At 36.7% G+C, this 22,986-nt stretch overlaps 1 protein-coding gene across 1 annotated transcript; it reads left to right on the top strand.

The window, feature by feature from the left end:
* Positions 1-3,303: 3,303 nt before the first annotated feature.
* Klkb1 (kallikrein B1) lies at positions 3,304-21,581 on the top strand. The gene is made up of 12 exons (XM_045139642.1): positions 3,304-3,380; positions 4,822-4,928; positions 7,074-7,233; positions 7,912-8,021; positions 9,634-9,793; positions 10,484-10,593; positions 10,745-10,907; positions 10,998-11,110; positions 11,251-11,419; positions 16,397-16,572; positions 17,312-17,407; positions 21,553-21,581. The coding sequence occupies exons 1-12, from the start codon at positions 3,304-3,306 to the stop codon at positions 21,579-21,581; spliced, it is 1,470 nt and encodes a 489-aa protein (XP_044995577.1).
* The last annotated feature ends 1,405 nt before the right edge of the window (positions 21,582-22,986 follow it).

The raw sequence follows: 22,986 nt of genomic DNA, 5'->3' as shown, positions 1-22,986 counted from the left end.
TGTATACCACTTGGGACTATTTCAGCAATGAAGGTACTTAGCTTAAATTAAACTTAGTATATCATAACCATGACTTGTGCAAACCAACCAAATACTGAGGTGTACTAAGAAGACATGTTTTGTAAGCCTGGAGCATGTAATTTTTTTTAAATCAGCCATGGTAAAAATATAAAAATTAAAGGTAAAAATTCAGAGAATACTTGAAATTTCATATTGTATGAACTCCTAAAGCGCAAAAATAATATGTTAACTTTTTTTGTCTAGTCTTACAGATATTTTGTATATGAATCTACTTCTATATTTCATAAGAAATTAGTAATGGTGCTGTAATTTACCTTTGCTATTCATAGCTATCTTTAATGCCAGTGAATATGTTTTTGGCACCCTTTCCTTTGTGTGGCATTTTGTATGTATATTATATACCTGTATTCAATTATCTTAAAATTTGAAAATAAAAATTCTACATTCAAAGGTGTGAATATTTTTAAATAGCTTGGCAGTAGGCTGTGACAGAATGAGTGGATGCAGACCAGCCACTCTGATGCGACCCACCTAGCACAGTATCTGGCACTCCCAAATCCTCACTGACAAGCTTCTTTGAGCTTCTAAACTCATCAGTTTCATTTGTACTCAAGCTACTTTTAATTAGGTTTTCTGTCATTTGCAACTAGAATCATCACACAAATACTGGTTTTATATTTAACTTTTAATTGAGAAATTTATTGTATGAACATATTCCCTGTTGGTCATATTCCCATGGAATTACATTTTTATGTTTCCCTTCCTTCACCCCCATTCCATGCAGAGCCCTCCTCAGTGGGATTATCAGTATTCACATTGTAGGGTCATGAATGCATCAGTCAGTCTCTGCGAGGTGAAGGGGGCAATGTCTCAGAATCCATCTTCCCATCCTGTGGATCATTCTGCCCCCTATTCTGCAATGTTTGCCAAGTCTTGGAGGGTGTGTTTATAAATTTAATATTTGCTAATCTCACTGTTTTAAAGTAAGTAAATTTGTGAATCTTTCCATTTTTTTCTTAGACTTACTTGTAATTTGTATTTCTTAGGTAAACTATCTTTTTATATCTGCCTACTTTTTCAAGTTACCATGATTTTCTTCTTATTGATCATGCAAAATTTTAACAAGGCTGAATACCTTGTCCAATGTCAATAGACATGGGCTCCAAGTGATAACTGTGAATAACATGATCATTAAGAGATAACTTATATTATAAAACTCTATAATATAATAGAAATTATGCTTTCATCATCATCATTGTTGCTTTTATCATAATAAAGAGCTTAGGATAAGTGTGTCTCCACACTAGTGCTTTCTTTTCATTCAGAAGTGCAGTTTCTAGTGTTATGGTCACTGATTAATAAGCTGAATTACAAGTCAGTTTACTAAGACCCAACTGCAAGATATATTCTCTCAGGCTATCAGTGGTCACAGATTGTGCCCCTTTATCTGCAATTTGATGAAAGGAGTGTTTGCTTGAGGATTATGAACCAGTCTGAAACACAAACTACCTTAAAACATGTTTATAGCTTCCATCACTGCTAGGCCAAATGCTCGGTGTGTTGTGCCTATAGGACATTCAAGGATGTACACTTGAGAACATGTATTCTCAGAAGAATACACCTGAACAGATCTGTTCCTTTGTCAAATACAAACCTTACGCATGAAGTAGGCATGGTAACCACACCTCTGAGAGAAAGAGAAGTTATCTTTCTGGTTTGAGTCATCAGGTTGTAGCTCAGGGCCATGATCCCCGCAAGGCATAGTTTAATGTATAGAATATCTTAAATCAGTGCTTAAAAATATGTTTTATAAGCTGCCCAATCCATGAAAATCAATGGAAATAATAGATAGTTAAATTAAAGAGTGACTACTAGGGAGTGGACAGGTAGAAAAAAATATGATTTAAGGACATTGACTGACAAAAGTGGACATGCTAAGGTGAAGAGCTTATGAAGCAGATTTGAATTGGATTTTTCAAGCTAAATTGAAATCAAAGTATTAAGATCAGTGGAAACAATTCTCTAATAATATGTGGAATACAATGTATTTTAGGATTGAGATTACTTTTAAAGAACAGATGGTTGACTTTCACATATGATTTCATTCTCTTAATCTTAGAAATGAACTTAAAGAAAATAAGTACTCAATAATTGTTACTTTCCTTGAATAAGGTTGACATAGCATGTTAGAGCAGGGGTCCAGACTGGGAACCAAAAATGCTGAGTTTATATCCCAGTACATCTGTTAATCATGTGGAATGCAGACATGTCTGAAAACCTGGAACTTCTGTTATTTTTATTTTATTTACTTGAGAGAGATAAGAAGATGCAGAGACAAATTAAAAATATGGGTGCACCATGGTCTCTTTCCAGTACAGATGAACTCAAGATGCATGTGCCACTTTGTGCATCTGGATTTACATGGGTAATGGGAAATGGAGCCCAGACCATAAGGTTTTGCAAGCAAACTGCTTTAACTGCTCCAGGCTCAAGATTCAGTTACTTGATGATTTCCTTTGTGAAAGAAAAATACAGATACAGCTAATGGAGTTTGTCTCAAATCATCCTTTAAACATTATAAAAATCTAGGAAGAAGTTTATTCTCCAAATTTTCAGAAAACTATACTAAATATCATATTTAAGGTGTAATATTTCATAGCATGTTAGAAACCAGTTCTTATTGTATTTTTAAAGACTTTTTTTATTTATTTGAGACAGAGAAAGGGAGAAAGCGCAAGAGAGAAAGAGAGAGAGAGAGAGAGAGAGAGAGAAAGAGAGAGCCTCCAGCCACTGCAAAAGAACTCCAGATGACTGCACTACCATGTGCATAATGTGCATCTGGCTTACATGGAACCTAGAGAATCAAACCTGGGTCCTTAGGCTTCACAGGCAAGTGCCTTAACTGCTAAGCTATCTCTCAAGCCCTCTTGTTGTATTTTGTTGGAAATAACTTATGTGTAAATTATCATATGGTTTAAAGAAACAAATTTTGCACATAAGTGCTCAGGAAATGGCTTTAAACATCATTATATATTGTCCAAATTTTTGCTTTAGTAGGCTTCATTAGACTTCTATAAAGTCAAGTAAATATTGTTTAGTGGTCATTGGAAGAAGTAAGATGGATAAAAACAACAGAAATGTATTTCTATTATGCCTGTTACCTTCATTCCAAGTAATTTTAATGATTATGTCATAGGATGTCTGACTCAACTATATAACAATGCCTTCTTCAGAGGTGGGGACATAGCTGCCTTGTTCAGCCCAGATGCCCACCACTGTCAGATGATGTGCACTTTCCACCCCAGGTGTTTGCTCTTCAGCTTTCTGTCAGCGAGCTCAACTAATGAGCCAGGGAAAAGGTAAAAGGTTATATTTCATCATCATAGAGTTAGTCATTTCTCAGAATGTTACTAGCTTTATGTTAAATGGTATAGCATTCCTCAGAGTCATTTCTCAAGTAGGGTTCAAAGGCCAGTTTTATCAAAATCCCCAGGAGCTGGGCCCAAAAGAAGTAAACTCGTAGGCCATGAATAGAGCTACTGAGCCAGAAGCTTTTGGACCTGGAATGTATCATCTTAAACAATCAATGCCCTGGCTTAAAGTGGTAGAAGGTTTTAACCTCAAGAAAAATCCTTGGCCCTAGAAAGGCTCTAGTAATAGGCAAACAGTCCACCTTAGTAAGGAAATACCCTTCATCGTTTGATCTATTACCACACTGATGGGCAGTAGAGTCTTAAGAAAGTATAAAATAAGCCAGAAATTTTGTATAGGATATAGTTGATATCTAGAAATGTGACAGTGAGAGAAAGTAGGCCTAAGTGATGCCTCTAGTGGACCAATTTAATCCTTTATGGTACTGTGTGTATGTCTCTCTCTCTCTCTCTCTCTCTCTCTCTCTCTCTTTCTCTTTCTCTCTCTCTCTCTGTGTGTGTGTGTGTGTGTGTGTGTGTGTGTGTGTGTGTATGTGTGTGTGTGTATGTGTGTGTGTATTTGTGTTTGTGTTATTAACTGGCAGTTTAGAAGTGTAAGAGTATTATAAACATAGTTGTTAATTAAAATTTTTATTTGGTTGTGAATGTGCTTATTGTCCACAGCCATAATTTTCTTAATTTTCTTTCATTTTTGACAATAGCCAAAATGAAACATCTTGCCCAATTTTCATATACATAAGTCTTTCATCTTTAATCTATTTGAATTTAAAAATTAGAAATTGTACATGTGTTCTCTGATCTCTGCATGTTAACCTGTACAGAAAACCCAGACTGCATCATATTTACCAGATGAAAAGTTGAATGAGGTCCTAGAATTGATGGCAAAGAAAAAATCTTCTATTAGATGTACACTATAATGAGTTAACATGCAAGATGAACATTACATACTTGTTGATTTAATTTTAATAATTTATTTATAAGAATAATCAACATTAGCTACTTAGAAGAAGGATAGTTAAGTTCAAAGTCAACCTGGGCAATTTAGTAAGACCCTGGCTCAAAGTAAACTAAAAAACAGATGTGGGGAGACTAGAGGTTGTGGATGGGCTTGGCCCCAAGTACCTAAAAATAAACCATTGCCCTTCTGCATTTCAAAAATTATGAGTGCAATAAAAAATAATACTGTTAGGAATTACAGAGTCTGTTAAATGTGGAATTGTTTCTAAGAGTGTCCTTCTCAACAAGTATTAAGAACTGACATAAGTTTCATTATCCCAGGATTTGCTTATTAGTGTATAGAAAATGCTAGATTCTTTCTCAGTATATGTTTCTTATTCTGTTTCCTAAGTGAACATTCTTTAAAAACTAGGTTTGGATGCTTCTTGAAAGACAGCATTACAGGAACTCTTCCAAGAATGCATAGGGCAAATGCAATTTCTGGACATTCCTTAAAGCAATGTGGCCATCTGATTAGTGGTAAGATGTGAATCTCTTGACTAAATATGTGTTAAAAAAGAACCTAGCAGAATAAATTTTGGGTGACATCTCTATTACCATGACTTAGAAAAAAATAGAAGGAAAGATAACAGAGCTGAGGATGTATTCTGGACATACAAAAGGGACACATTTATCCTGATCATGCTGTTGTCTTTGTCAGTCAGTGCAGCAATATTATTTATGATGCTAATATACAGTGTAAGATTTGCAAAAAGTTAATATGTATACAATTAGTTTCTTATTGTTTTCCCATAAGACACAACTAAATAAATTCAAGCACTTCCAAGTTCATGAGAAAATAATTGGTAGTTATTATCAGTGCTTGTCAAGCAACAGTGATTGTGTGCTTTCCTAGCCAAAAAACACTTTGCAATATGTAGACATATTCTGGGTTGTTCAACTAGAGAAGATGCAACTATATGTAGTGAGGAAAGGCAAGCGTATTGTTATAAACCCCCAAACACAGAACAATCACCCACAGCAAAGAATTATCTGGGTCATGGTTTAAGAGAGCTTGTTATATGTAATTTAGCCCAAACTGAAGCACTAGGTTCTTTAAGTCTCGCTAAGAATAAATTTTTAACTTTTTCTTGAAAACGTCCATAAGAGTAGATAATATACCATGATCACAATCCCCTCCCATGATCCGCACTTCCCCCTCCCATACTCTTCCAATCAAACCCCTTCTTTTTTCCAATTGGATTCTTCTATTACTTGCATAAAAGGAAGGCAAAATAATATTTCTTAAAAAGCATTTGAAACTCAGCATGGTACAAGTTTAATTCTAATATATGTTGCTGCTAGTGTCTTGGGAACCAGGTTCTATACTTTCTTAAATAATTTGAATCAAATGAAGACTCTCAGATGATAGGTTGGTAGAATGTTAAAATAACCATGCTGAGATCCTGTCACTAAAATGTACCATTATTTTACACACTTATTTTTGTAAGTTCAAATATCAAGTGTTTCCAATTTGCTTTCTAACACCACTTTGTCAATATATACGTACATACTTTGAGTGCCTTAGTTATAAATATACAACAAATCAATATACAACCATAATTGGGTGCAAATTAATTATTCAATTAAATGTTATTTTTATTATTATGTCTTTCAACAAACCTTAAAGAAAAAAATATTATGCCTCTTTCAATGTTGCCTAGTTGTTAATTTATTCCCAAATTTAATCATATTCACTGAGCTTGGTTTCTTTCTAGCTTTCTCCAAAATATCTATTTTTAAGTTTATATTATTTATTTATTTATTTATTTGTGTGCATGTGTGTGCAGTATGTGTGTAATGTGGTGGTGGTGGTGTGTGTGTGTGTGTGTGTGTGATGTACACATGTATATGCAGATACATGTTCCCCATGTGTGTGCATATAGAGATCAGAGAGTGCACTGACAGTCCTTTATTCCTCATCTACATGCTTCCTCGAGACAGAGTCTCTCACGGACCCTGGAACACTTGATTTTTGTCTAATTGGCTGTATAGTGGGCCTAAGAGATTTCTTAGTATCTGCTCCCCACAGAACTGGGGTTATAGGCATATGAGGTCATGGCTAGCTGTTTAAGTGGGTGTTGGGAATAGAACTAAGTCCTGCTCAGACCCTCATGTTTGCACAGCAAACAATATAACCTATTAAGCCATATACTCAGCCCTTCCCCCAAACATCTTTAATATAAATAAAATTCCCTCAGAAGAAGAAAAAGTGTCTATAGTTAAGATCAATTTTAGTATAAAAAAAGGATTGACAGACAATCATAATGAAAAGTTTGGTTCTAAGTACTTTACCTCTACTCTTAACCCATTTTCTCATCTACAGCAATCTTTCTGATAATTTCAGTGTTCAATGTCACCTATATTGTTGCCTACACCTTGCATAGGAAGCAAAACAGCCCACTCTTCTTAATACTGGTACTCTAAGTGTTAGGTAAATAAACTCAATGTATTTATTTGAAGCAGAGTTTGATAATATAAGGATGGAATAAAAATTTTTAATCTTATTATTAGAACAGTCCCCAAAAAATGGGATATTAATGTTGAAAATCAACCTACTGAAATAGTAAGCTACTTCAAGGAAGGTAAATTGATGATTTTTTTCTCATTTTGTAATTTTCTCAGCTTGCCATAGAGACATTTATGAAGGGATTGACATGAGAGGGACAAATTTTAATATATCTAAGGTGGAAAGTGTTGAAGATTGTCAAAAATTGTGCACCAATAGTATTCACTGCCAATTTTTCACATATGCCACACAAGCATTTCACAATGTAGAGTACAGGTAAGTAAAATTCTTTTTTTAACTTTTTTGTTTATTTTTATTTATGTCCCTGAGAGAGAGAGACAGAGAGAGAAAGAAGGAGAGAGAGAGAGGGAGAAGGAGAGAGAATGGGAACACCAGGGCCTCCAGCCACTGCAAATGAACTCCAGACACTTGGGCTCCCTTGTGCATCTGGCTAACATGGGTCCTGGGGAATTGAGCCTCGAACCAGGGTCCTTAGGCTTCACTGGCAAGTGCTTAACCACTAAGCAATATTTCCAGCCTGTGAGTAAAATTTTTAATTGTCCTTTATGATAATGTTTTCAGGAGTTAATTGGACTCTTCATTATTTACTTCCCTCCAAATAAAAACTAATCAGTTATTTAGTCCAAATAATTTTGTCTACTTATTTATTTTTAGTGTCCTCTTTTTCCCTAAAGATGGTAAATTTCATTCTGTCCATTGAGAGATTATGTGTAGAATAAAGGCTTAATGTCATAGAATATCTCACTCTGGACTTCCCTCAGCAGAATAAAAGAGTTTCAGTTTGATTAGTAATGCCCTTAGTCCATGCACTATCTGGATACTGTTTTGATTGTCTTAGTTGTTTTGCACTGATCATGGATCATATTAGTGCCAAATATTATCTACACAGCTGCATGCACCTTAAAAATAGGAAAACATCTTTTTCACTTTCAGGAACAGCTGTCTATTAAAACACAGTCCAAGTGGAACACCTACCAGCATAAAGATGCTGAATAATGTGGTGTCTGGATTCTCACTGAAGCCCTGTGCAGTTTCAGAAATTGGTAATTAGATGTCAATGAACTTGCTTTTTAGTAGTAGGCAAAATAAGAGTTCCCAAGAAATAGCAATGTGGTATTCCATAGAACCTGGAAATATGTTGTCTTTTAGTAAGAGTCTTTGGAGCTAAGTGTAGTGGTGCACATTTTTATACCAGCACTCAGGAGGCAGAGGTTGGAAGACTGCCATTAGGTTACACTGAGATTACATACTGAATTCCAGAATTATAGGTCATGTCAGCAGGGGCTAGAGCAAGACCCTACCTTGAAAAGAAAAAAAAACAAAAACACGAGTTTTTGCAGAAGTGATCAAGTTAAGAAGTTGAAATAGGAATTGTTCTGGATTTCCTGAATGTGCTCAATCTTGTCACAATGATGCTTGAAAGATAGAGAGGGAGGCAAAAGGTTAAAGAAACACATGCACACAAACAGAAAGAGAGCTACAGAGACAACAACAGAAAGACAAGCTTAAAGAGGTTACACCACTGGCTTTAAAAATATAAGAAGAGTACATGAGCAGGAAAATACAGGTGACTTCAGGAAGATGAAAAATGTATGGGAATGGGTAGGTCCACCACTAGACCCCTCGACAAGAAGAAAACCTTACCAACTTCTTGTTTGGAGTCCAGTAAGAGTAATTTTGAATTTCTGTTCTCTAGGACTATAAGATAATAAATTTAAGTTTTAAAGCCTCTTAGCTAATCATAATATTCCTGTAACAAAATCAATAGAAAAGAGAGTACAGTGATATACAGAAAACTTGGAGGTCATTTCTTGGTGGTGTCTATATCTAATAAAATGACTATCATGATGAATCAATAAAACCCCATTGTTTCAGACATAGAGGTAATTCTAATTGAATTACTCAGAAAATTGCCATGAAATTCCCTTATGTTTAACTTATCAAGATTCTAATCAGATGTTATTGAAACTAAACCATTCACTGTACAGTGTTGAGTGCTGGCTTCCTGTCACTCCCAGTATTGGGTGATGGGTGATGGACTTGTGACCTCTCCATGAAAACTTGTAGCTCAGAAATAACATGTTTCCTATTAGGCTCTTCCTTCCCTCCACGTATCTTCTCTCTGCTCCATGCCATATTGTTGGCTCAAGTCTGTTGATTATTTTGTTTTAACATCTGTGTTTTCTTCTAGGAGCGTTTTTGAAGTTGTGGTTGGAGGAAATAGTACTCTTGATTCACATGTATTCTGATCTGTACTCTGTACTTTGCCTACTTTCTTTTGCTGTGGCAAAATGCCAGGTTTTAAGTATCTTACAAAGAAAAGAGGGTCTTGTATAGCTTAAGATGTCGGGTACTAGGAAGGTAATGATTTGAGTGGCCTCACACATTTGGCAAGGATGTCATACATGGATGAAATAACTTGGATGAAAAATGCAGAAGGTCCAGAAGGCATGAGTGGAAGAGAAGAAACAGAAGAGGAAAGCTTCCAACAAATGACAAACCACAGGTTTGGACACATTGTATCAGGCAATTTCTTAGCTTAAAATATTAAGTGCAGAAAAGAATCAGTTGTCGTAATTTCTTTTGTGATGGTGATGATATAAATTCAACATCATGTCGTGGACTGAGGCATGTTTCTCATTGGTGAGTTCACAGGTTGTCCCATGGATCTCTTCCAACATCTTGAATTTGCAGACCTAGATGTGGCCAGAATCATCACTCCGGATGCTTTTGTGTGTCGAACCATCTGCACCTACCATCCCAATTGCCTCTTCTTTACTTTCTATACGCATACATGGAAGGTAGAATCGCAAAGGTGAGCATTAGTGAGCAGACCCTGTTCTCTTTCAGCCTCTTGCATTCACACACGGAGATCTGAAAGAAGCTTTGTTGGCTTCCCTGGAGACTTACACCTATAGTTTAAGTAGGTCCTTTTCTCACAGGCTCGGATTGGTTACAAGATTAGCAGGCTTTTTTACATACTTCTCTTACATAAGACAAACATACCATTGAGTCAATAAAGAGAATACAGGGAAATAAAAAGGATCAAGTACCTTTCTCACTGACATGAAGGTTACAATTAGCTGGAGGAGAGAGCAGCTTTCTGGAGGATATCCTTTAAGTGCCTTGTTTATCCTGACCAAGGTTCTGTTCTGACCGCTTCACCCTTTGATAACTCCTTCCTTACCAGATGAAACCAACAGAAGCATATGATAGAATAAACAGCATAAATCCAAGTAATTTTTTCTTTGATGGGTTTTTAGTTTTTCCTTTTACTAATTAGAAAGTGGAATTTTTCCCCTTTGTCCTCTTTTTAGGCTATCTGTACCTATTAGTTTTCTCCAGTAAGCAATGCAGCTCATTTAACATTTAATCTGTATGATTTTTGAGTGTTTAGAAGAAAGTTCTCAGAAAAAATCTCGCTATGTTGTTTTTTTATATGAGAAACTTTTGTGTTTGCGTGATCCCTTTAATACAGTTTTCTTTCTCACTTATTTTTAAATAGAAATGTTTGTCTCCTTAAGACTTCTGAAAGTGGGACACCAAGTTCCTTCACTCCTCAAGAAAATACAATATCTGGACATAGCCTCTCCACTTGCAGAAGAACTTTGCCTGGTAATGTGGTTCAATAATGGTATTTATTAGACATGTGTAACAGATCTTGGGATCTTCTTATAGTGATGAACCATGCCTAAAGACACGATAAACTTCTGTACATGTGGTTTATTGCTTGTCTCATTTCCTTTTATGTTCATACTTGACCTAGAACCCTGTCATTCCAAAATCTACTCTGGAGTAGACTTTGGAGGAGAAGAATTGAATGTGACCTTCGTGCAAGGAGTAAATGCTTGCCAAGAGATTTGTACAAAGAAAACTCGCTGTCAGTTCTTTGCTTACTCTTTACTCCCAGGAGACTGCAAGGGAGAGAAGTAAGCAGACATTCTCCTGATGACTGAGGAGATGATCCTGTAATTTTCTCTTTGCTGAAGGGTTAATTTTATCCCTTCTATGTTATCCAGGTGTAAATGTTCCTTAAGGTTATCTGTGGATGGTTCTCCAACTAGGATCACCTATGGGGCCCAAGGGAGCTCTGGCTACTCTTTGAGATTGTGTAAAGCTGGTGACAGCTCTGGTGAGCAAGGTTTGTGAAGGAATGTCCATGTTGGGATTGATTGTTTAGTCTCACATGATGGAAATACATATGTCCTTTCCTTTGGCTGGAGGGGACTTGATTCACTTCCAATCCTGACCATGCACTTCCACACTTTTTAGTTTGCACAACAAAAACAAATTCTCGCATTGTGGGAGGAACAAACTCTTCTTTGGGGGAGTGGCCCTGGCAGGTCAGCCTGCAAGTGAAACTGACAGCTCAAAACCACCTGTGTGGGGGATCTCTCATTGGAAATCAGTGGATTCTGACTGCTGCCCATTGCTTTGATGGGTAAGTTGTAGATGCAACTTATCTTGTCTATTTGTTTTGAAGAATCCATAATGTTTCTCTGTTATCCCATGTCTTGAAGAGAGAATTATTCCTTTAAAAAATTATTTTGTTTAGCAACACCCATTATCCATTGGGACGGGGGAGGAATGACAGGGAGAAGGCTAATGATGATACCATCATGGCTATATACACACCATATATATAACTAATAATAAGCTAGTCAAACAAACAAAAAATATCTTATTTAAATTTAATTTAACTGATACATAAATAAATCATATATATAAATGGGTTACTCTTTGATGTTTTTATACATGTATTTCATTTAATGTTTAAATCAAGTTAAAACTATCTCCTCAAATATCTTTGTTTTTAACTTTTTAAATGTATTGTGTGTGTGTGTGTGTGTGTGTGTGTGTGTGTGCATGCATTGACATGTATATGGAGAGAGAACAACTTCAAGTTGTCTGTGCTCTATCGTTGTTGAGACAGAGCCATTTGCCACTACAAACAAACTTCCAGAGTGAAGATGAATGTCAGACTAGCTGGCTCATGAGCTTCAGATTCTTCTGTTGTTCCTCTCATTTTCAGGCATGTTGGAATCACAGATGCTACTTTGCATCTGGCTTTATGTGGATGCTAGGGAACTTAACCTGTATTGGCAGGTTTTGAAAGCAAGTGCCTTTAACACAGTGATATCTCCCAATTCTTCAAGCATATTTCTTTTTAGTTAAAAAAATTGAAATCCTTTATTTTGTCTTTTCTGAAATACACAGCACATTATTATCTATAGAACTCTCCTGTGCATGGTGAAAACAAATCTCTTACTACTATGTAACTATAATTTATGATCCACTGATCAGCCTTTCCTTTCCTCTCTCCCCTACCCCAGTAACTGGTAACCACAATTCTGCTTCCAACTTCTATGAGTAAACTTGCTTAAAATATTTCACCATGGAGTGAGATTGTGCAACATTTGTCTTTCTGTGCCCATCTTACTTCACATGACATGATAGCTCCAGTTGTGCTGATGCTGTCTTCAATGACAACCTTTTATTGTCTGGATAATATCCCATGTTATACACGCACAACATTTTCATTAGTCATTCATGGGTGCTTAGGATTCCATGTTATTGTGACCTTCAGAGTTTCAATGAACATAGGATTGCAGATGTGTCATCAACATAGTGACTTAGCTTCCTTTACATAAAAGTACAGGAGTGGTATTAATGTAACATAATATAGCTCTATTATTATTTTGTGTGGAACCTCCATACTCTTTTCCATAATGATTACCGTACTTTTTATTCTCATCAAATTGTGCACTTGCTAGCAATATTATCTTTTGCTTTGATATATGCATTCATATTAGGATGAAGTGATATTTTGACTTGGTTTGCATTTTTTAAATTATTACTGTTGTTTGATAAATACATTTAATTTAATTTAATTTAATACTTAGAATTTGTAGTTAGAATAGGGTGTGAATCATAGCTATGCAAGTAATATCAGTGTGTCCTTGGAAAATTTGTTAATCTGAGTTTTACTTAAAAATTTGAGCAATAGCATTCAATCATATTATGTACTAAATGCTTAACAATATACTTTGAATATAAAAATTATTCATAAAATGAGTTAGAATAATTACATTTAATATGAAGTATAGAAATGGGCAATGTATTAAGTAAAAGACAATTTCCTCAGGAATGAAGACAAATCAAAATTTTAAAATATTTTATTTATTTATTTATTTACAAGCAGAAAGAGACAGAGGGAAGAAAGAATGGGTCCATCAGGGCCTCTAGCCACTGCAAATGATTTCCACCTCTCCATCCTTCAAAGTATCTTTTAAACATTTTTATTTATTTGACAAGGGAGGAAGACAGAGACAGAAAGAGTCAGAGAGCTCATGAGTGTGTGCCAGGGCACTCCTGCCACTACAAATGAACTTCAGATGTATGTGCCACTTTGTGCATCTGGCTTTATGTACTAGGAAATTGAACATGGGCCATAAGGCTTAACAAGCAACTGCCTTTAACAGCTGAGCCATCTCTCTTGATCCCTAAGTATTTTTATTTGAGTAAAACTTACTCTTTTTCTAACCTCAAAGGGCAGCATACATTGTGTAAATCAGGACTTAGCACACTGCCAGCAGACATGGCAGAAGTCCAGTTGAAAAGACAGCATGGCTCCTCCATGTTGCTATCTAGTAGCATGGACACTTATTTCACTCAGCCCAAAAGAAAAAGTCCTGAATTGGGAAATAGTCACTGTAGTTATGTATTGTATCTATCACTTAAATTCCTAGTGGGAATAAATATTTATTTTGGCTGTTTCAGAGGGTTCCACCCCCAGTCCCTTGGTCCCAGGTGTGTGGTAGAACATCATGGCTGCAGTTCTGTAGAGCAGGAGGAGCTCTTTCTCCAGACTCGATAGTTCCAGAGGTTCTTAGTCTAGTCAGAGTAAGAATCTAAGGACAGATATAGAGGAGTCTCAAGGTGTCTCAAGCAGAAGTGGGCTTATAGAAGCAAAAACTCCCACAGTGAGGAAGCACAGCAGCCCACTAAGAAGCCAAGGTCCTGAATTTTTGGAAATATGGACTTTTATGGATTGAAGAGAAATATGCTAATTTTAGGTACACTATAGTTGAATTTTCTGGAAATTGGGCATTTTTGAGAGCCAGGGAAGGAATTATGTTCTATCAGACATGGAACTTTTGGAACTAAACTGGTGATTCAGAAGGATATGTCTGCATGAAACCAAACTATAATGAGATGCTAAAGTATTCTCTGGCTGAACTTTTGGGTCTCATTACAGTGCTCAGGTATCTGTCTCACAGAGTTCAGCTCAGGGTGGCATCTCCTGGTTCTCTCTGGGCTTCTATTCCTATCTAACTTGTCTGTAAAAAGCTATTTTGTTCCTTTCCCCCCTTAATTACTAGACAGTTATGAATTTAAAGAAAGCAATTGCTTTCTGTTGGTGAACTGAGCTTGATTTTCCCACTCTTCTTAGACGGGGGCAGCTACATTCTTATAGTAAACAGGAGGTAATTACACAAATGTGTATTTTCAATGTCTTAAATGATAGAGCTGTAGGCTAATGTCCTATATGAAGCCATGTAATTGAACATGGGGGTCGCAAAGCAGTAAACACAGTAAAAAATTATGCATCCTCAACAACCAAAATGAATGGAAAATTCAAAGTTGTTTTGGTAGCCCTCGCCCACATGACATCAGTTGACTATACTGCAGTGCTGGTTCTGAACACTTGCACATTTTGCACTGTGAATGTTGTCATGCTATACAATGCCAAAAAATACTGCCTGATACACTCTGTTCAGATGCAAGATGCAAGACTATTGTATGTTATGAACTGTGATGTGTTTTGTGGGTTTTTTTTTTTTGAGGATGTAAACTATTTTTTTTTAATTAATGTTTAACATTTGTTGGTGTTTTAAATCTTTCAAGGTGTTTTTTTTAAATTTAATTTATTAGTTTTCTTTTCAGCAAATACAGGCCGTTTAGTACCATTGTTTAGGCTCATCTATGATCTACCCCCATTGGACCCTCCTTGTTGATGTAAATGGGTCGTGCATTATGGAGTTAGCCCACAGTTGTTGGTATGATAAATGTCTCTGCAAATCATAACCCAACATGTGACTCTGACATTCTTTCCACCCCCTCTTCCACAAAATTTCCCTGAGCCATGTTGGGTTCATTTTTGGTCTGCTTCAGTGCTGAGGTGTTGGGGACCTCTGAGGCTCTGGCTCTCTGATTTGGTAGGAGTTGACTTTTCTCTGTGTTGGTCTCCTTCCCCTTTGTGCTGGTATCTGGTTCACAGGAAAACATCATCCTTACTTGTTTGGCCAATTTTCCTTAGTTTCAGTCGGGCCCCTTTTGAGGTATGTTGGGGCAGCTCTCTCCTTAGGACCTGCATCTATCTGAAAAAGGGAAGCAGATTCTCCAATGGAGAATAAGTTAGCACCCAGAAAATTGAGATAACACTTACTTTTTTGATAGAGAATTTGATAGGTGTAGGCCCTCTTGTACCCCATGATTGATGGTAGCTTGATATTGGAGACTGGGCTTGTGTTTGGTATGGTTCTGACTTGTTTCCCAGCTCCAGCTATGGGTCTCCTACCACTGAGGGGATCAGTTAGATGCCCACACAAGTGCAATAGTGGCACACAGCCATGGTGGGGAACCAACTGCTCTTGATTTGAACTGTGAGGTTTTTACTGTACATACAAAGTTTTCTGCTCTTGTACACACATAATATCTTAACTAAGAAACACAGACTTTTAACATTTTCCAGCACTCTTCAGAATACAAGTGGCAGAATGTATGCTGATTGCTTGACTGTAAGAGTCACTGTTTGACTGGAGTGTGATAAAATATCATTAAATGAATTTGCCTTGTGATTAGGAGAGAAATTCTGTCAATTTCTACAATGACCAAAAATCTACTTCTACCATTTGCTACTTGGTATTTATGCTAAGTAGCATTTCTGCATTGCAGATTGTAAAATCAAACTGTTGATCAACTGATGATGCTTTCTGTTTTGTAGTCTCAAATATTCAGCCAAGGTTTAATTTTTGTATAAAAATAAAAAAGCACAGACATCTTGGCATGTAAATTTATTTGTATCTTTAATAAATGGTAAAAATCACATATATAATAAAAAAACTATTTTAAGTAAAAGTTATTTATGATTTATTATCAGCAAATGTTTGATTTAGATATGCATTTTGTATACTTATATAACTAGGGTCATGTAAAAATTTCTTGGGATCCTGAGTGCAAAAACAGTCAAGCTGTCTTGTGAGTAAATATTTGGAGATCTAATACTGCTTCTATAAGTGCTGATAAATTGCTATAATGTAATTTGGAGTAGTTTTTTTCCTCTAATTTTTTGTAAGTTAAAGGGGAAACAAGGAATAATGCCAATGTTACTTATGCATTCATCTCTCTCTCTTAGGATTCCCTACCCGGACGTGTGGCGCATTTATGGTGGTATTTTAAATCTGTCAGAGATTAAAAAAGATACTCCATTCTCAAAAATAAAAGAGCTTATTATTCACCAGAAATATAAAATCTCAGAAGGCAATCATGACATCGCCTTAATAAAACTGCAGACTCCCTTGAATTATACGGGTATGCAGCATATTTAAGGAAAAATGGAATGGCTGAATTGTACTGGTGTAAATTTTCATATCAATTTGAATGAGAGGACAGATCTGTTTTTATGTTGTGGTTGGTGTTGTTGAGGGGAAGGGTGGATAGACAGAGAAGTGGAGATCCTGTGACCTGACATAAAATCCAGGACAAGAAATTACAATTAGTTTTTAAGAGAGGATATAACTGCATTTATGTCATTAAAATAGTAGGAGTAGAAAATATTTTTCCATGTGGGAACACTGGGTTTCTTTTGACAAGAGTAGCAGGGGTACAAATGCTTGGCCTTAGAACTTTAGGATTATCTAGGGGAATTGAGACCAAGTGTTAATTCCCAGGAATAACTTGGACTCTGGAGGCACACTGCTCCGCAGATACTGAATGCCCTCAAATACCATTAGTTGTTAGTGTTCACTAACACTTATGTGACCTAGGGCAACTTGTTTTTCTCCTTACACCTATAATGTCTTCTGTAAAAAGAATACGGTGATTTCATCATTGCCTTTTTTTGTAAAATTTGAGGTAATTAGGGTAAAGCACACTGTCTGGCACAAGTGTCTGATTTTTTGCTCTGAGTGTAAACTATGCCACAGGATATACTAAATAAAACAATCAAACTTACAAGTGCTTTTGACAGTAAATTTGGGTTCTGAATTTTTATTTAATTTTGATGCTAATGTCACATGAAAATGACTATGAAGTTGAAATTCCTTTTCAGAATTCCAAAAACCAATATGCCTGCCTTCCAAAGGAGATACACATGCAATTTATACCAACTGCTGGGTAACTGGATGGGGCTACACTAAGGAAAAAGGTACACCCTGCCACTTAAATACATTTTGTTGTTGTTGTTTTGTTTTGTTGGCTTTTGAGGTAGGGTCTCACTTTAGTCCAGGCTGACCTGGAATTCACTATGTAGTCTCAGGGTGGCCTTGAACTCACAGTGATCCTCCTACCTCTGCCTCCCAAGTGCTGGTATTAAAGGAGTGAGCCACCACGCCCGGCTAAATACTGTTTTTGAAACAAGTCTTGCATGTTAACCTACATGGAGTAAATCAGTTTAATAATCTTCTAATGTTTGATCCTTCCTTATCATCTTCTATTTGTTCCCAAGCAATGCTTAAACAATTCCTAAAGACATGCTTTTCATTGCTCTAAAAGTTTAAGCACCTTACTTCTTAATAGTGATGATTTGCCTAACTACATATAAGACTATGTCCTTACAGAGCTAACAAGCCAATGAAGTTCATTCAGTTCTCAGTATTCATGGGGTTCCTGTCTACCATGATCTCCCTTGATACCTGTATGCCAATCTCGCATCATCATTCTTTTCATAGTTCCTAATCTTTTGTTTTTGTGCACTTTTCCTGAAATTTGATGAAGCCAGTAAACTCCTCTAAAGATGCTGTGGAGTGCTTAAATAAAACACATAGGTTTATCAAGTAAAACAATTAGATTATAATATAGTTTTCAATACATCTCAAAGGATGTGACATAGTGATATATATGTTTCTTTATTAGCATATTAAATAGCAAGGTGTTATAGTATCTGCCACATTTTGAAGCAGTGATAGGCATAAATAATATTTTTATTTTTCTGTAACAACTAAAATATAATTCAAAATTATCTGTGATCCCTGTTGATGGCAAGGGCAGAGGTGGTGCTAATATTGCTGTGTTTGTTTCCTGCATGTATAATTGATGGGGGTGTTTGACTTCACTTGGAGTTTATAGGAAAAAGATGTTCTTTTCTATCTGTGAGTTTGTGGACCACGTGATTACATGGATCCCAGGTTAAGACCTTCTGTTCATGGAGACTTCAACTATTCTAATTGCCCTTGACCTTTTCTGGAAACAGACCATTCTTCTTCTCTAAATTAAGTCCTTCACATATAGAAAAAAAGTAATGTTTATGTCATTATTTAAAAAAAGAGAAGGCTGACCAAGCTCTTGCCATGGTTCCTTTACTGTTGCAGTCCGGTTCGCATTGCTGGTAGAAATCACCCAACCAAGAGTAGCTTCTGGGAAAAAGAGGTTTATTTTGGCTTGCAGGCTGGAGGGGAAGCTTCACGATGGCAGGGGAAAACGATGGCATGAGCAGAGGGTGGACATCACCCCCTGGCTAACATAAGGTGGACTACAGCAACAGGAGGGTGTGCCAAACACTGGGATGGGGAAACTGGCTATAAAGCCCATAAGCCCATCCCCAACAATACACTCCCTCCAGGAGGCATTAATTCCCAAATATCCATCAGCTGGGAACCTACCATTCAGAACACCTAGGTTTATGGGGGACACCTGGATCAAACCACCACACTATATCAGTCCTATATTGATTTAACTCAAAAATTCCACAACCTTGACCAATACATTGAGATAAGGATAAAATGAAAGTCATCTTCAAAAAAAGCAAATCAGAAAGCTTCCCAATATGTACCCAGGGGAATTGGGACAAAAGTAGGGTTATCTATAAATACAATGTTTTACATGGAAATTTATTTACACAAATAATAATAACCTCTGAGGTTAGATGTTTAGGATTTATTTTAATAAATTATTAATAAATATATTTCATATTATATTTTTAACATGTTATACAATTTATTTTTAATGAATATGCCTATATACCTTCTCAAGTTATAAAAATAATATGGAAGGTACCCCTTTTCTGTGGGTAATAAGACCTCCAGGTCATGCTATAAGCCAGGATAGTGCTGATCACTGTAGACTTTCCTCTACTAATGAGAGAGTCACAACTTTGTACTGCAAAAGGTATCTAGGGTTTTGTGATGCTGGGTGAAGCAAGAGAAGTTGAGTATATTTTGAGGAGACCCAGAGTTGATAGCTTGATAGGGTTTGCTCTCTATGTTATAGAGTTGGGAGTGCTGAAGCCCCTTTGGGCTCTGGCTATGCTTAGAACTCCTCAAGACAGTAGCTCTTAAGCTCTTATGATTAGTAAAGAATTCATAAACGTAAAAGGGGTAAATTATGAGAAATTTATTTTAAGAAAGAGTAGAAATAAATAGATGGTCATACCACCTTGAATGAGCCTGTTCTCATCTATGAGAGGAGAAATAAGAAAGAGTAGAAGGAAACCAATCATGGTGGGACATGGCTTTAATCCCAGTGCTTGGGAGGCAGAGGCAGGCTCACTGTAAATTCAAGGCCAACCTAAGACTACATAGTGAATTCCAGGTCAGCCTGGCCTAGAGCAAGACCCTATCTCAAAAAGAAAGAAAGAGAAAGAAAGAAGGTAGGAAGGAAGGAAAAAAGAAAAATGAGACAGAGAAAAGATAGAAAGAAAGACTAGAGCAGAACAGCTCCAAACCTGAGAAGGGTAGCAAGGGAGGGATCCCAAGTAGAAAAATCCAGTGAAATATTTATATTATAATTTTGAATACAAAGACAAAATGTTGGAAGTCATGCATTAAAGGTAATAAATGAATAAAGGATTTTTTTTTTTTTTGCTGATGGTTTTCTGTTGAGACAAGAGGATGGGAAGAGGTTATGAAAGTAAAGATTCTGTTCAGCCTGGATTATAGCTGATGAAACATTCTTAGAAACAGTTGCCAATATAGGACACTTCTGTTGTCTCCAGCTCCAGCCCCTTATTCTTCTTGTTACTTCTGTATGTGTAACTCCATTGACATATACTGACTGTTTTCAGAAAAATTATGTCCCTAATGAAAAATGAACAATTCTGGTTTACTTTAAATACTACAGTCTTCTTCCCTCTGATTTTCTTTTTCTTTTTTGCTTTTTTGAGATAGGGTCTCACTCTAGCTCAGGCTGACCTGGAATTCAGTATATAGTCTCAGGGTGGCCTCAAACTCGTGGTGATCTGCCTACCTCTGCCTTCCAAGTGCTAGGATTAAAGGCATGTGCAACCACACCTGGCTCTTCCCTCTGAATTTTTAATATTAAATTTTCCATCTCTGGAGTTACATATTGATTATTTCACAGGTGAAGTGCAAAATACTCTACAAAAGGCAAAGCTTCCTTTGGTAGAAAATGAAGAATGTCAGAAAAAGTACAAAAATTATATTATAACCAAACAGATGATATGTGCTGGCTACAAAGAAGGAGGGAAAGATGCATGCAAGGTAATGCATTTGATTATGAAAACAAAACAATACACAACATTTCATTGTAAATAGCTCAAGACAAATTTCCAATAGTGATAACATTACAGGTTACTTTCATGTTAATGTAGTTTCTTATGCCTACATGTATGCATGTCTCTATGTGTGTTTGTGTGTGTGCACATGTATGTACATAAGTGTGAAGGCCAGAGGTTGATATTAGGTGTCTTCTTTAATCATTCTCCACCTTATGCTTCAAGACAGTCTCTTATGGAACCTGAAACTTATGATTCAAATAGACTGACTAGCCAGCAAGCCCCAAGGTTCTTTCTGTCTCTACCTCCCCAGAACTGAGAGTGCAGGCACCAACCACCCTGCCTGGCTTTTCAGTGAGTTCTGGTGATTTACGATCAGGTTCGAATATCCTCAGCCCTCATCACAGTTTATTTTTAAATTCTGAGACAAATTAGCTGATGACTTGATAAATAACCTTTACCATGTTAAAGTATACACATAATGCCCATCATGTACATTTATAGTAGTAGATATGACACAATCCAGACAGGTATTTGTCATAATTAAGGAAAACTTTGTCACAATTACACTAAAACATAATACTAGATGAATTTGATGATGAGATAACGATGCCAACATTTCTTTGTTGGGTTTTCCTCCGAAAGGAAGATGGAATACACTAACCGTGCAACCAAACATCAATTTGAATCATATCTACTGGAGATACTTAAAGTGTTTTGAGAAGCTGTGTGCTATATATTGGTGTTATGCTAAGTGTGACCACAAAATGTAAAAGTCATTTATTTGAATTACCCATGTTATAACATTTTGTTGTTGTCTTTTCCTGCCTACTGTGGTCCAGGGAGATTCTGGTGGCCCCTTAGTGTGTAAACATGATGGGAGATGGCAGTTGGTGGGAATCACCAGTTGGGGTGAAGGCTGTGGCCGCAGGGAACAACCAGGTGTCTACACCAAAGTTGCAGAGTATGTGGACTGGATCTTGGAGAAAACACAGAGTGATGATGGAGGCACCTTGGTGATGTCATCAGCATGAGGAGGCTGGGTAGTGAGGAAGAGGCCAGCTTGTACCAGATTTACCACTCAGTCTCAAATAAAATATAGAGTCATGGGATTAATTCCTCTTCTGCAAACTGTGGATAGTTGACTCTACCTCACATCCTTAGCATAAGGATCAAAGATATAGTGCTGACAGAGCTGCAGAGGACAGTGCCTCTCCAATATGTGCTTTTTGCACTAAGACGTGGGGGATCTGAACGGAAGATAATCAAGGTGCTACATGCTTGTTGGTTGTGAAATAAAATGCCCAAAGACTGTGACTCGGTTGTGTTGCCTTCCCCTCTAGCTGTAAGACAAGAGACTCCACGTTCCAGCAAAGTACCAGGGATCGTGCTCATCGTCCTGCTCCTGCTGGAACTCTGTATCTCAGAGTTCACTTCTTGTGGCCTCACCTGCTCACTCATTAGGACCCAATGCTGCTATTTCACTTGGAGTAAAGAGATGGGAAGTTGGGGTTTTTTCTGCCCAACAGAAGATCTTTGTACCAATTCCTCTTATAACAACAATAATAAAAGATGTCATATGTGTCCAGGGAGAATAGGGACACTTATCATGTCAGCCATCTGCGTTTGTGGCCTGGGCATTTCCACATAGTCAAGGCTACATATATAAAAAAGCAGGAAAGGAGGCATTCTTTACTGCAGTTGCCTCCTGTGTTTGGCTTTTGTACAGGGTTCATGGAGGGCAAAGAAAATTAACCCTGGGAGTTCATTGGATACTGGTATCTACAGTAGTAATTCATGAGTCATTGTTAGGTATAAAATGTTGCATAAGTGCAGGCTTCTAACTTTATGAAAATAAGTAGTGTATTGGAATGGAAAATATGAATCCTCATACAACATGAAATCCAAACTCACCATTGATCACGAGTTGGCTGTACATTGCTTGATTCCATTCAGTGAAACTAATTCATATTTGCACAGAATTGGCCAAAATGTTGACTGTTAAGTAGACAAACATAGCAGTGAAATTTTCTAAAAGACATCTTCCTATACTCAAAGCACACTGTGTGGGTCAGAGGGTTAAGGATCCACACACTGAGCAAAGGAACTGAAGAGTTAAGGATTTATCCCAGAAGCAAGGAGTTTTTGTAAAACCTGGTTTGGTTGCAAGAATTGAGTTTTTATTTTAAAAGCACACAATCTCAACTTTTGTTTTTGTATACAATGAACACTCTGATATTCTGTATCAAATTTATTTTATGTTCCAAAGGAAATAA

The sequence above is a fragment of the Jaculus jaculus genome, chromosome 1 (genome assembly GCF_020740685.1).
Source record: "Jaculus jaculus isolate mJacJac1 chromosome 1, mJacJac1.mat.Y.cur, whole genome shotgun sequence".
NCBI lineage: Eukaryota > Metazoa > Chordata > Mammalia > Rodentia > Dipodidae > Jaculus > Jaculus jaculus.
Note: the sequence above shows the minus strand (reverse complement) of the source record. Positions and strands in the feature narration are given on the sequence as shown.